General features: G+C 40.0%; 1 protein-coding gene across 1 annotated transcript in view; it reads left to right on the top strand.

Annotated features, from left to right (window-relative positions):
• The first annotated feature begins 407 nt into the window (after positions 1-407).
• The window catches only part of LOC108104545 (metabotropic glutamate receptor 2), a 57,201-nt gene continuing 45,348 nt past the window's right edge, over positions 408-12,260 (top strand). Inside the window, exons 1-2 of the mRNA XM_017210685.2 lie at positions 408-592; positions 9,706-11,445. Coding sequence (XP_017066174.1) covers positions 10,041-11,445 — 1,405 coding nt within the window. The 5' untranslated portion in view covers positions 408-592; positions 9,706-10,040. The remainder of the gene's footprint in view (positions 593-9,705; positions 11,446-12,260) is intronic.

Below are 12,260 nucleotides of genomic sequence, written 5' to 3'. Positions count from 1 at the left end.
TAAGAAATTTCCCAAACATCAGCTAACAGCATCCCGATGTCCGTTTGCCAACAGTCGGAAAACCTCCAATCAGTCTTAAACGCGAATCGAAAGGAAACGGTTGCTCCTTCGGCCAGTGGTTGGTTAAAAACAAACAAAGATACAAAAACTTAAGTGATAAAAAATTAAATTAAAAAATATTTAAAAATTTAAAGAACTAAATTTAGTATTTTTAAACAAATAAAACCTTTAAAAACTTCTTAAAAATAATAAAACAAATGTTAAATATATTACATTTGCTGTTAAGTTAAAATACAATAACAAAACTTAATAAAAGAAAACAAAGTTAAGACCTAAAAATACCTTAAAAATAGTTAAAAACCCATAAAAAAGTGCTAAATCTTTGTGCCATAAAGTAAATGCTAACCTTAAATATTTTATAGTGAAAAAAATAGTTGAGTAGCAACATGAAAGCTGCAAATAAGTAAAACAAAAGGTTTATAAAGTTACATAAAAAGTAGAAAATGTTTTTAAATTATTAAGCAGCAAGAGTCTTAAACTTTAACAGAATAAAACATAAATTTCCTGGCTAAAAAATTAAAAAATAAAAATAGTAAGTTTCTACATGACTTGTGTGCATCGTAACTAAACTATAAATGCTAAATTTTCGACTCTAGGCAAATGCAAATCTATAAATCTCGGTAGGCAAAAATATGGTTCTTAGCTGGCTGGCTTATTGCTATTGTTGTGAGCTTGTTTGCACCGACTTAAATGCAACAAAGCTGATTTATGACACAGGCCACGAGTTCTGGTGTCTTGTGTAGGGGGCAATCCACAGAGAGGTTAAGGGGCAAATACCGAGGGCGGCAGAGAGTGTGGCAAACAAAAGGAACGTGGCCCAATGTCAAAGATGGCGCTCGGTTATATATGACTTACTGATGCTTCGCCTTTGTCGGCGCCCGAGGTTTTGTTGCTCTTCGGCGGTGACAAATGTGAGGGAGGATAGGGGGATAGGGGATAGGGGCTGGGAGCGGGAGGGGAAAATTAATTTGCCAGCCCAAGACGAAAATCTAATAAAAATCAATTATTCGGTGAAATAATTGCCCGTTCAGAAAATGAAAATTCAAAAAACAAACAAAGCAAGTCCTGGAATGAATGAGCTTTGAGTGCTGTAAAAATTAATGGCACCCAAGTTGGATTTCGGTAAAATAAATTGGCAAAAGTCTTGAAATAATCAATGAGCTTTAAGAGGTTTACAAGTTCCTTCAAGATCCCTTGAGAATCTATATATATATATATAAATCTTGACTAAAATTAATTATCAAAGAGCTAGAGTACAATGGCAATGACACGAAGGCTTTAGGCTTAAGGCAATTTAAGAAGTATGAGTCTACTAAATTTTCGCAGCATTTACTGACTGCAGTTTTAATGAAGCTTCGAATGAGTTCCTGGAATTTTCATTTCGTTCGTTTGTTTGCAAAACGTGCGTCGCTTTTCGCTGAATCCCAGCTCATTAGTCACAGGTCATTGGGCAAAATAATGAGAACGAAGAGCCAAATGGCATTATACCCTAAAACCACAAGCTTTTCGGTTGCACTTTCCAGGTAAAGTTCTTCCCCCCTATGACCCCTTGCTGGCCTTGAGTGTGATGCAATAATTATAGCAGAGGCCAAAGCCAAAAAGAGATAAACTGTTGTTAATAAGTTTTAAGCCCAGTTTGGCTTTAGTTATTGTCGCAATTTTGTAGAAAATGCGACCGAAAAAGATTATGTGGGTGTTTGTCTGGATAAGTTTGTGAACTTAATGCCTCGGAAAATGGATGGAAAATGAGTTAAAAGTTTGTTTTGACCAGACCTTTTTTAGGTTGGGTCAGGTTAAATAGTTTCCCATGAGGATTAAAGAAATTCTCAAGAAATTTGGTGATGGATTACAAACCCTTAGCTACCGTTTAGTTTTAAAGTGTAACTTTTACTTCAGAACTTAAATGTCATAACTGGCAATTTTGTGCTGATTAAATTGAAAAATGGTAATCACGTAGTCTCTTGGCCATTTCACACTTCTTCCAGAGACGGAGTCCTTTTCCCCCTCCGGCCCGGCTTACTTAATTAAAATGCCCTTTGCGCCTTCACACAGCAATTATGCGAAGGCGTTTCCTATTTAAAGTGTTGAAAGTATATTAAATTCAGACGAGCTGCCCGATGTCCTGGGTCCTGGGCACACACACACACAAAATGCCATTTGCAACATTTTCATGCTCGAAGGACTTTCGGCCATTTAGGACAGGATCGAAAGGAGGAAGGAAGAAGCAGGAGAAGCTCCCACACTTTAAGGATATTAGGATGGGCAGTGAGGCGTGGCCAGGGGAACGCCCTGTTGTCACTGGATATGCATGATTGATGCTGGACCCTATCATAAATTGAATATGCCCCGGCCGAAACCATTGCTTTAATTAAATTTTCCATGAGCAGATTAAGGACAATAAGTGCCCTAGTGCAAATTAAGCCCCGGGGCCTGCGAGTGCGTGAATAAATAAGCCGAAGGAAGCAAAGTTTGGGTCTCACAAGAATGGCGGGGTCTCCCGGCCGCCATTAATATTTATTATTTCGGCTTTCTTTCGGCGGTTTTACGGCTCTTTAAAGCCATACCCAGCTGTCATTAAATGGTAAATTATCTAGAAATGTTTTCCTCCCTCTGGCACGGCTTTAAGTTAACATCATTTGAGTTTTAAGCTAACCGAAATTATTTTTAGCTCAGAACCATAATTGGCTAGTTGGAAGTTTGGAGAGCCTTGCTAAAATCCCTCTTGCATGTGCATTTTGCATTTGATTGTGATAGGATTAGGTTGAGTTTTGTTTTTGGTAGAGCCTGCAGTTGGTTTCTGGTCTTTGGCACTAATCGGAAGAGAAACATCCGGCCCTAATGAGCTGAAGTCGGCAACCAAATTGCCATACAATTGGACCTAGGAAGGCCAAAATGGCTAGAATGCGCTTTTGTGTGCAATCGTAGATATACATTTTTTATGGACCCTGACAGCAAATTTGAGTGCTTATATAAGCATAAGAGATTCCCTCAGCAAGTGCTTAAATCCGCATTATTTATTTATATATGTGTGTCCTTTGATTTATGAAGCTTCTGCTGGAAACTCCCCTCCCCATTACCCACTCATATTTATTTTTGCCTTACAAATACGCGACTCATGGCTGGAGTATATATATATGTGAACATGGAGAACATAGGAATATATATGGCATTATCCTGGCTAGAACTCGTAGATCAAGAGCTAAGCCAAAGTGGCTTAGGCCACATCCGCTGTTTTTCCAGCTTTTCCTTCGATTGTGCTGCCATTATTTATTGAGGGCGTGCGTGGAGCGTGTGCACTCGATAAACTTGAATAATATGGTTAATTATAATCGCAGTCTGAGTTGAGATGAGTGATTCCCCCAAAGGATGTGTGTGTGTGTGAATATGGCCAGTCTGCCCTCTTGGGCCACATTTAATTAGTAAGCTTGGCAGTCAACTCAAATGGCTGATAAGCCGAGGCCAAAAGGCCAGCCTTAACTGGCGATGTGTGCGTTTTGATGGAAGCATTCCGTTTAATGCCGAATCTTCATGGCAAATGAGCAGGAATAAGCTGCCATGAACCAATATTTGATTGCTCGCAATTATAATCCTTTCATTGTCTATTACATTCAGTTCGCTTAATTAAGATTTTAGCTTAAGCGGAAGCTTCAACAACCAAAGAGTGGTTAGAGCTGGCCAACTTAATATTTGAGTTAAGAATTTAAGAGTGATTGTGGTTTAATTTTTGACTTAAGCGAGATTTTTATTAAAGTTAAAACTACCATTCCTTAAAATATTTAATTAATTTGCCAAATATGCTTTGCCTGTACATTGTTTTTAAGCCTCCTTACCAAACATTCATCATCAGGAATGGGGTGAATAAGACCCGGGGGCTGTACCAAACTCCAATTAAAATGAGTTACCAAGTGGAGCATGCAGCGAAACCGACCAATTTCAAGCACAATCAACTTTAACCTCCTTCGTTCAGGAATCGAAACGACGGGGCGCAAGACAAATGGAAATGACTCCCGCTGGTGTAATCGTGGCATTCGTGGCAACATTGTGTGTGCCCCAGTTGTCGAACCGATATCTTTCCCGGGTAGGAGACTGTTCGGGGGTCTATCTGGTGCACGCATCATTTGCTCGGCATACGTACGTGAGTGACAACATTAAATAATCCATTTAATGTGGCGTGTATATCATTTCAAATGCTATCAGTGCCAATCTCCATATACACAGGCACAGCGTACCGCCAAAAAAACACAAAATCAATAAACAAACAGCCTGCTCTGTCAACAGGATGAGGCAGAGATCTCGCTGAGACTACGAGGACGAGGATTAAAAAAGACCAGATATGGGCGGCATGTTTCGGGAGCCAGCATGTTTTGTCTGGCAGCCCAAGGCTTCTCCTCCTTTTTGGCCTGTCTTGACGGTTTTCTCAACTGCTGACAGACAGCACAGTGGGATTGATGTGGATTGAAAGGAGGTTCTGCTTGTTGCCTTCAATGGGAAAACTGAAAACTGAAAACTGCAAACAGAGATGCTAGATTTTCTCCTTTAAGATTCGAGGCTAGTGCTAGTTAGTCTTTTCTCTTATATTTTTTACTTTCATTAATTTCGCTAGAACAAACTCAGATAAAAGTTAAGCACTGCTCTTTTAAGATTAAATGCTAGCGAACTAACATTAAAGGCTTAAGGAAAACTGGGAAAACCCTAAAAGTCTGAGAAATCCTTCTTCCACAAATCATTTAAAATGTTTTCTTTCTGGTAACTTTTTCCCAGAACTCCTGCTCAACCGAATTCAAACTGTGAAAGGTTACATTGCTGCCAAATGTTTGTGAAGGTAACATTTTTGGAAGCAAGCTTTCTAGCTGAAAATATCTTTATGAATTTCCAGGAAAATACTTTGGTGCTGTGTGTGACACAAGACTGAGGAAGATTTAATAGATTTTCATTTAATTAAATGCAAATATTCCTCAATAAATTGTGTGTGAGCTATCGATATCGATGTCACCTTTTAAATTATATTGAAAATAGTGCACTGCAGATTGCAACAGAAGTTGTATGGCTTTCAGATAGGTAACTATAAATAAAATATGAATTAAGTAAGCCTTGAATTAAAATTTTATATAACTTCTTATGCAATATGTGGAAATTCTTTCCCTTACAAGGACTAACAGCTTCTCACAGGACGAATTAATTGTTCATTGAAACATCCTTCTTTAAGGGGACAAGGTATGGGTCTACCTCAACTGTGTCGTGTGTTTTCCTGAAGAGGCGTTGCCATGCCTTTTACCCCTCTCGGTCATGTTTATGCCATATCTCTTTCCCCGACGATCCCGAGTCAGTGTTTTGTTTACTTATTCATTTGATAAAGTGAAACGGAATGCGGAGACCGCGTCCCACTTCAATAAGCATATGATTGCCGGCTTGACTCGGGGAATGGCAGTTGGAAGCTGGTGAAGTGGTGAAGTGCCGAATGGTGAACTGGTAGGTTGACTCTGGGATCTGCTGGAATGCGAAATGTGCCTGAGCTCATTTCGGTCTGTGTAAAGCAATTTCCGTAATGAGTCCTCGCTCTCTTGCAGAGCACTTAAAAGTATTTTGGGGGCTGCCTCCTTGCCTACTTTCCTCTTTGCGTTCGACAACTTGTCTTACGTTGCCTTGCCTTGGCCTGCCTGCGTTACGCATACGCCCTGTGTTCGTGTGTGTGTGTGTGTGTTGAAAATTACTTTCGGCTTTGTCGGCGAAACGCGATTAATTTTGATTAATTTGCCTTGCTTTTTCCGCACTTCAAGTAATCTACTTATGAAATCTTAATACTCAAAAGATGGTTTTCCATTTTGCACCATGTGTTATGGTCGAATGTTGTTTTTTGAGAAAAATTAAAAAACAAAAAAACAAATTAATTAAATGGGAAAACCGGAAGTGTATATAGGGAAACAAACGCGGCATATAAACGCATTGACACAGCATCAATTAACCCAACTAGGAGCCCCGCAATCGACTTAATTACTTAATTTATACCGACCTCCCGCCTTCTCACTTGCAAAATGGGATTAATTTGTTTACTACTGGGCCGGAACAGCCGCGAGGAATGCCGCCAGTATACACAGCTTTATTGCCGGGCAAAACTGTCGGCCCGAAAATTCCTGCCGGCAAAGGACATTCGATGGGGCAGAAAATGTGGGTGTTGGTAGCTGGGATGTGGGAGTGGTGTTGGCGCGTGAGCCACATCTATTGGCGCCGCTGCTGACCAGAAACTTTTCGACTGGAAAACTTGAATAAAATCACACAGAACTTAGCACTATTTTAGTTGGCCATGACTGAAAAGAAAAACTGAAGAGGATAGGGGAAAGAGGGCAGTGGAATGTGGGTAGAGTAGAGCGAAGAGTAAAGAGTTAAGAGTTCTTCAGAGTTGGCAGGGATATTGGCGATTTATGTGGAGAGTTGCCAAGCTCTCTCACTCTGCTGCCGACTAGCTGACAGTAGAGGTTATAAAGTGGTGATGTTTTTAAGGCCAACTTGTAGAGCAAGTCATAAAGCCATCGTTGACCTGGCCAACTGTTAAAGACAACCCAAAAGACAACGATGATGTGCATGAATAGAAAATTAGCTGCTGCTTTCCTCTCCTTTTTCCTGGATTCACGCGAGATTTACGTTGCTTGCTTTCTTTTTTTTTTTTTTTTTGGCTTATGCATGTTGGATGCCACTAATTAAAAGTTGGCTTAAAAGTTTTCCACGTTCCCTGTTTGTCACTGGGGTGCTTAAAATCGTATTTGAAATTTTTTGTTTTTCCTCTTTTTTTGTAGCTTTTCTCGAAGTCGACAAAGTGGAAGCGCACAAAATAAATGTTCCAACTTTTTAATTGGCAAAACAATAAAAGTGATAATAAATGAAATTAAACGAGTAAGATGCAAGGCAAAATGAAACAAAAAATGAAACAGTGCCAAAACTTTTGGCCAAGTCCAAGAAATGGCCGACTTAATAGCGTGCGGCAGAATAAATTACATTTCACGCCTTAATTTTGGATCTACACGGGGAATAAATTGTATATAAAATCTATGAAATCATTATAAGTCTTATTAAATACAAAAACTAGGCGAAAAATAAGCCCTTAATTGCTTTTTTATGTACTTAAATCAACATAAAGTAGAATGCTGATAAAAACATAAACTTAAAAAGGTTTTCACTACAAAAATCTCTAAAAAAATTTCATTTTTAACCCGAAAGATAGCCTTTTCCCTAGTGTATTTCCCACAAAGGGACTTATTAAAAGGGTCCTAGCATCGCACCACTCGTAAATTTATAGATTTAATTGTGGTTTATTTTGTTTTTTCTTTTGGTTTTTAGTGAAGTACCAGCAGGCCATTGACTGACTGATTTATGAGCTCATTATAAATTTTACCAACACCCGCAGGCGTGTTGACAAATGGCCGGGCACACATTGTTAATATTTAATGGGAAATTCTTGCGCTGCGGCCGGATTGCATATTCATTATGGATAATCACGCTTTAAGTGGTCAGCCGTCGGTCGAACAATCCAGTCGCGTCACGTGCCAGCCATTATGGCCGAGTTAATAAATAATATTTCAAATTGAGAGAGAGAGCAGCTCTTGACTATATATAGGGTTAGGCGTATGTTCACTTCTTCCATGTGCTCATTAATTTTGCATTTTGGCGCAGCCCTTTTTTTGTTAGGGGTTCTTGTGCATAATTTGAGCATAAAAAATCATGGCCAGAAACTGTAACATGGCCATTACCTGAATGGTTGGCTGTCTGCATGTGTTCACTTAGCCCCGAAAAGCATTAAGGGTCAAAGTGTTTTTTTGGTTAGTCCTTGGGAGGCAAAGGCAGCAATGGCAGCAAATTCTTTGGAAAATTTTAATAAATGAGATTTGTTTTTTCTTTTCGAAGCTTAAGCCAAGGGAAATGCAGAGCGATTAAGCGAGAAAGAAATGATAAATTCAATGAAGTATGCTTTCAAAAATGTTCTTCTATCCATTTAGATTTCTGCTTAGCAGTCTATGGCAAATGTAAACAATTTCCAGTAAGCTCTTTTCACACAAATGTGAGCAAACAGAAAGTGCGTAGGCATTAAGCTGTCCAGTGTCCTGTGTCCTGCGTCAGCAAATAAGGATATCCTGCTTGAATAGATGGCCAAAAGAAGTATTTTCTATGGAAAAATGTCATTTGCCGGGAAATGAAATGACTACTAAAAATACTCATCCAGCTATAATTTTGAGAAGAGCCCCTAAGCGGATGTTTAGTTGCAGGAGCTGACAATCTAATCAAAGTATTTGTGTTAATTATAGAGGGGCTAATTAGATAACAGACTGCCTGACAAAAGGGCTCAACTAACTGGGCCAAAACCAATTAGCCACTTTGTCGCCGCTTAATGAGCGGCCCTTTAATGGCTTTCCGATGGACTTTGGGTGGTAGCTGGTAGCTGGTAGCTGGTCGCTTCTATAGTTATGGTCCAATAAGCCATAAATGGCCTTCGGCTTATGTTTGTTTTCAATTTTTTTTTGCATATTTATGGCTCATTGCTTTGGCCAAATGTTTTCACAATTAGCCGCAGGCAAGTACAATTTACAGCATCTTTAAAGATTTGTCAACTGCCTCCATTTAGTTAAGCTGGACCTAATATGCTGGGTCAGAATAACCTTTAATACCTTTCCTAATATATATTTTGGCACATCACCACAAATTTGTTGACTTTGGGCAACCGAAAATAGCTACATAGGATTTTGCCGCCTTCCGAAAGAGAATTCGGACACATGGCCCAAAATAAGTGTCAACTGCCATGTGAAAATAGACATGTGTGTGTGCTTGGGTGTGTGTGTGGGCTGTTGAGAAGGGCTGCCACAAATTGCCGAAACGTGGCCATAAATTAACGGGCGGCGCAACTAATGAAAATGTTGGTCCCGGCAACTCTGTCCCAACTTGCATCCCAAAAATTTAATTAATCTCATCAATTTGGCCCGTCAGACATTCAACCAAAGGCCATTGGGGAATATTCGAATGAAAGAGCGATATAAAAATGAATTGCAAAAGATGAATATTCAATAGGGGAAAAAACTGTATGAATCCATATTATTTAGCTCAAAAATAAGAAACAATTTTTACAGATTTTTATTAGAATTTGTTTTGATATTTCCATAAACCTGATGGGGGAATTGCAAATAGAAACTAAAATGCATATTCATAGAATTTGTTTATCAAATAGTTTATTGTAATCTACTTTGGTTTATAAATAATGCAAACAATTTATAGATTTTATTTACAAAAAAAGGTGTCAAGAAAGCTGGTAAACCTTCGATAGGAAATAATTTTGATAAAAATGTAAAAGGTAATACAACCCCTTAGAAAATTTTATAAAAATTAACAAAAATCCTTCACCTTTAAGGTGTTTATTTTTCACGTTTTTCACCACAATCTCTCCAGCCTTGAATTTCCCAGTGAGGGTTTTAGCCAAACGTGAAGTGAAGCCGTAAAAATACAAATGTCTGCTCATTTTTATGCATATTTTCACTGCTCATTAAACTCGCTTAACTACCAACATTTATAATTCACTTTCCCTTCCGCTGCTGTTGTTTTTTTTTTGTATTTTATGCTATTTATATCCTGGCTAACTTGAGTCTCCACTTGCGTTTTATTTTTCAGTTGTGCAACAAAGTTGGCTGGCCATAAAAATGCTGTGGACGGGAGTGGGCGCAAATTAGCAGCCACATCAATTTCAGAGCCGCTACGAGTCAAACTTAATTAAAACGCGTGTTGGCCAGACAAATTTTCGGACGCTGTCGAGACTTAATAGAAATTTAACCAACCGCTCGTGCCGCGTTCAACAAATGCGTTGGTTTGGCCTTCATCTTCCAGGCCATGTCCATCCATGTCCATGTCGATGTTCATGTTGATGTTCATGTCCGTGTTTGTGTCCTTGCCGTACTGATCGCCCACTGAAACTGAAGCTGTTGCCGAAGAGTTGCCCAGAAGCCAGGATGCAACCGCTGGTGTTGCTCGCGTTGATGTTGCTGCTGCAACAGCAGCAACAACCATTACTGGGGGCCAATCTGTCCGAGGAGCAATTAGCCAGGCTGACTGATGATGGAAGGTCACCAGCCGCATTAAGCGACAATTTAAATTCAACGCTAGTACCTGGTAAAACCATAAAAGCCATTGAGCGACAGATGAAATCTGCAGATGAAGTACCGCCACCGATTGCCGCCACGGCTCTCGCGGAAAAGTTGCAAGTGACACCTGCAAACCAATTACCTGTGAACACGCCGCCAACCTCTGCTGGCCCAACTATTCACTCGACTACTAGAGCCCGGTTTCCGGATACCTTTATGGCTGCCACAATGGTAACCGGAAACCAGAGTGAACAAGGCGAACTTAAGAGGATGAAAAGTGCGGCAACCTTAGAAGCAATCAACGCCACAACTTTAGTTCCAAAGGCGGCAGAAGCAGCAGCAGATGTGTCAGTAGCAGCAGTAGCAGTGGCACCACCATCAGCAGTAGCAATAACTGCAGTAATAGAAGCCACAGCAGCAACAGCAACATCGCCGACACGGGAGCAACACATGCTGCTACGTGGCGCCACAGCTGCGCAAATGGCACGAATAAATGTACCAGCAGCAACAATAGAAGACCAAATTGGAAGAACAGTGATTCCGAGCAAAACAAACATAGCCAGAACAGAAGCAGCAGCAGCAGCAGAAGCAGCAACACCCACATCCACTGTCACACCAATGGCAGGAATAATGCCTGGAAAAACAAAGCGCAATTGGGAGGACGGGGCCAATAAGAGTGTTCATAGAGACGGAATAAAATTCAATCCGGATGCGGCACTAAGCCCTGGCTATGTAAATGCCACAGAGGCGTGGCCAGAGATGACAACTGACAATATAGTGGAAGTGGCAGTGGCTGTGGCAGTAACTGGGGTTGGGGCTATAGAAGGGGCAACAGCAACAGCAGCAACAACGGCAACCGCATCAACCATATCACCAGCACTAACGAGCACGGCCAGGACCAGAATTAGTGGCAAGACGATGCCCACGCCTCGGCTATTGGGATCGGGGGCGGTGAATGTGGCCCAGATATTGGCCAAATCCCTAGACAGTCCGCCACCAACCTCATCCTCAGGCTGGCCAGTTAAGCATGCCGCCGTGCTGGAAGGCGATGTGATCCTGGGTGGGCTGATGATGGTCCACTCGCGCGAGGACAGCATCACCTGTGGGCCCATAATGCCGCAAGGTGGCATCCAGGCCTTGGAGGCGATGCTCTATACTTTGGACCAGGTCAATAAGCATCAGCTCCTGCCGAACGTCACACTGGGCGCCCATCTGCTGGACGACTGCGACAAGGACACCTACGGCCTGGAAATGGCCGTTGACTTTATTAAAGGTGAGTGAAAACTTCTTTGATCTGCTCTTTAATTAATATGCAATCTGATAAGTACACAGGGATATCGGAAAAGCTTTATTTTCCTTATTAATAACGTTTTTCGGTGAATAAAGGAAGATTTTTTAAGAAGAGAGGAGGGAGAGTCGTCTGTATAATTATGAATATTTGTAAATATTTGTAAATTTACATTTCTCTTTAATTATTATAGACTTAAAAATTTGATTTTTGGCAGGCCTTCTTGATTTTTGCAAGTACTCGTAGGAGAAGGACTAAACTTTACAAGATTAATGAGCTGAAATTGCGGGAAGGTCGCTTTTTCTTTTTGACAAATTCACCTCCAAAAAGTGTTTAAAACTTCTTCAAACAATTTGTAACTTTGCCGCTTAAAAAATTGTCCCATTTTCCTTCTTTTATTTCATTTTTTTTTGTTAAAATTACATTTCTTATTAAGATTTGTGTGGCAGGTCATAAATTAGCATAAAGTTTTGGCAGTGATAATATAACCCATCCTTGTTGATTTAGGAAAGAAATGAATGGCAGCAAGTTTAAAGAAATTTAAGAGGTATTTATAAATATTGACTTTTATACCAATTTATATGGCTTTGTTCTGCGAAATGCTGTTTCGAAATAATTCCTTTAACCGTTTGTTCGATTGCTTGGAAAAAATGGCCTATAAACTCGTATAAAAATAGTTTTTTAAGCACTTTGGACTGCGGGACAATAAAATTCATTTTTTGGTAGCACAACCCAAACATGCAGTTACCAGATTTTAAACAATTTTAAACCACAAAAAAAAGAATGTAAAAAGAAAAAGC

This window comes from Drosophila eugracilis, unplaced genomic scaffold, assembly GCF_018153835.1.
Source record: "Drosophila eugracilis isolate 14026-0451.02 unplaced genomic scaffold, ASM1815383v1 contig_1765, whole genome shotgun sequence".
Lineage (NCBI taxonomy): Eukaryota > Metazoa > Arthropoda > Insecta > Diptera > Drosophilidae > Drosophila > Drosophila eugracilis.
Note: the sequence above shows the minus strand (reverse complement) of the source record. Positions and strands in the feature narration are given on the sequence as shown.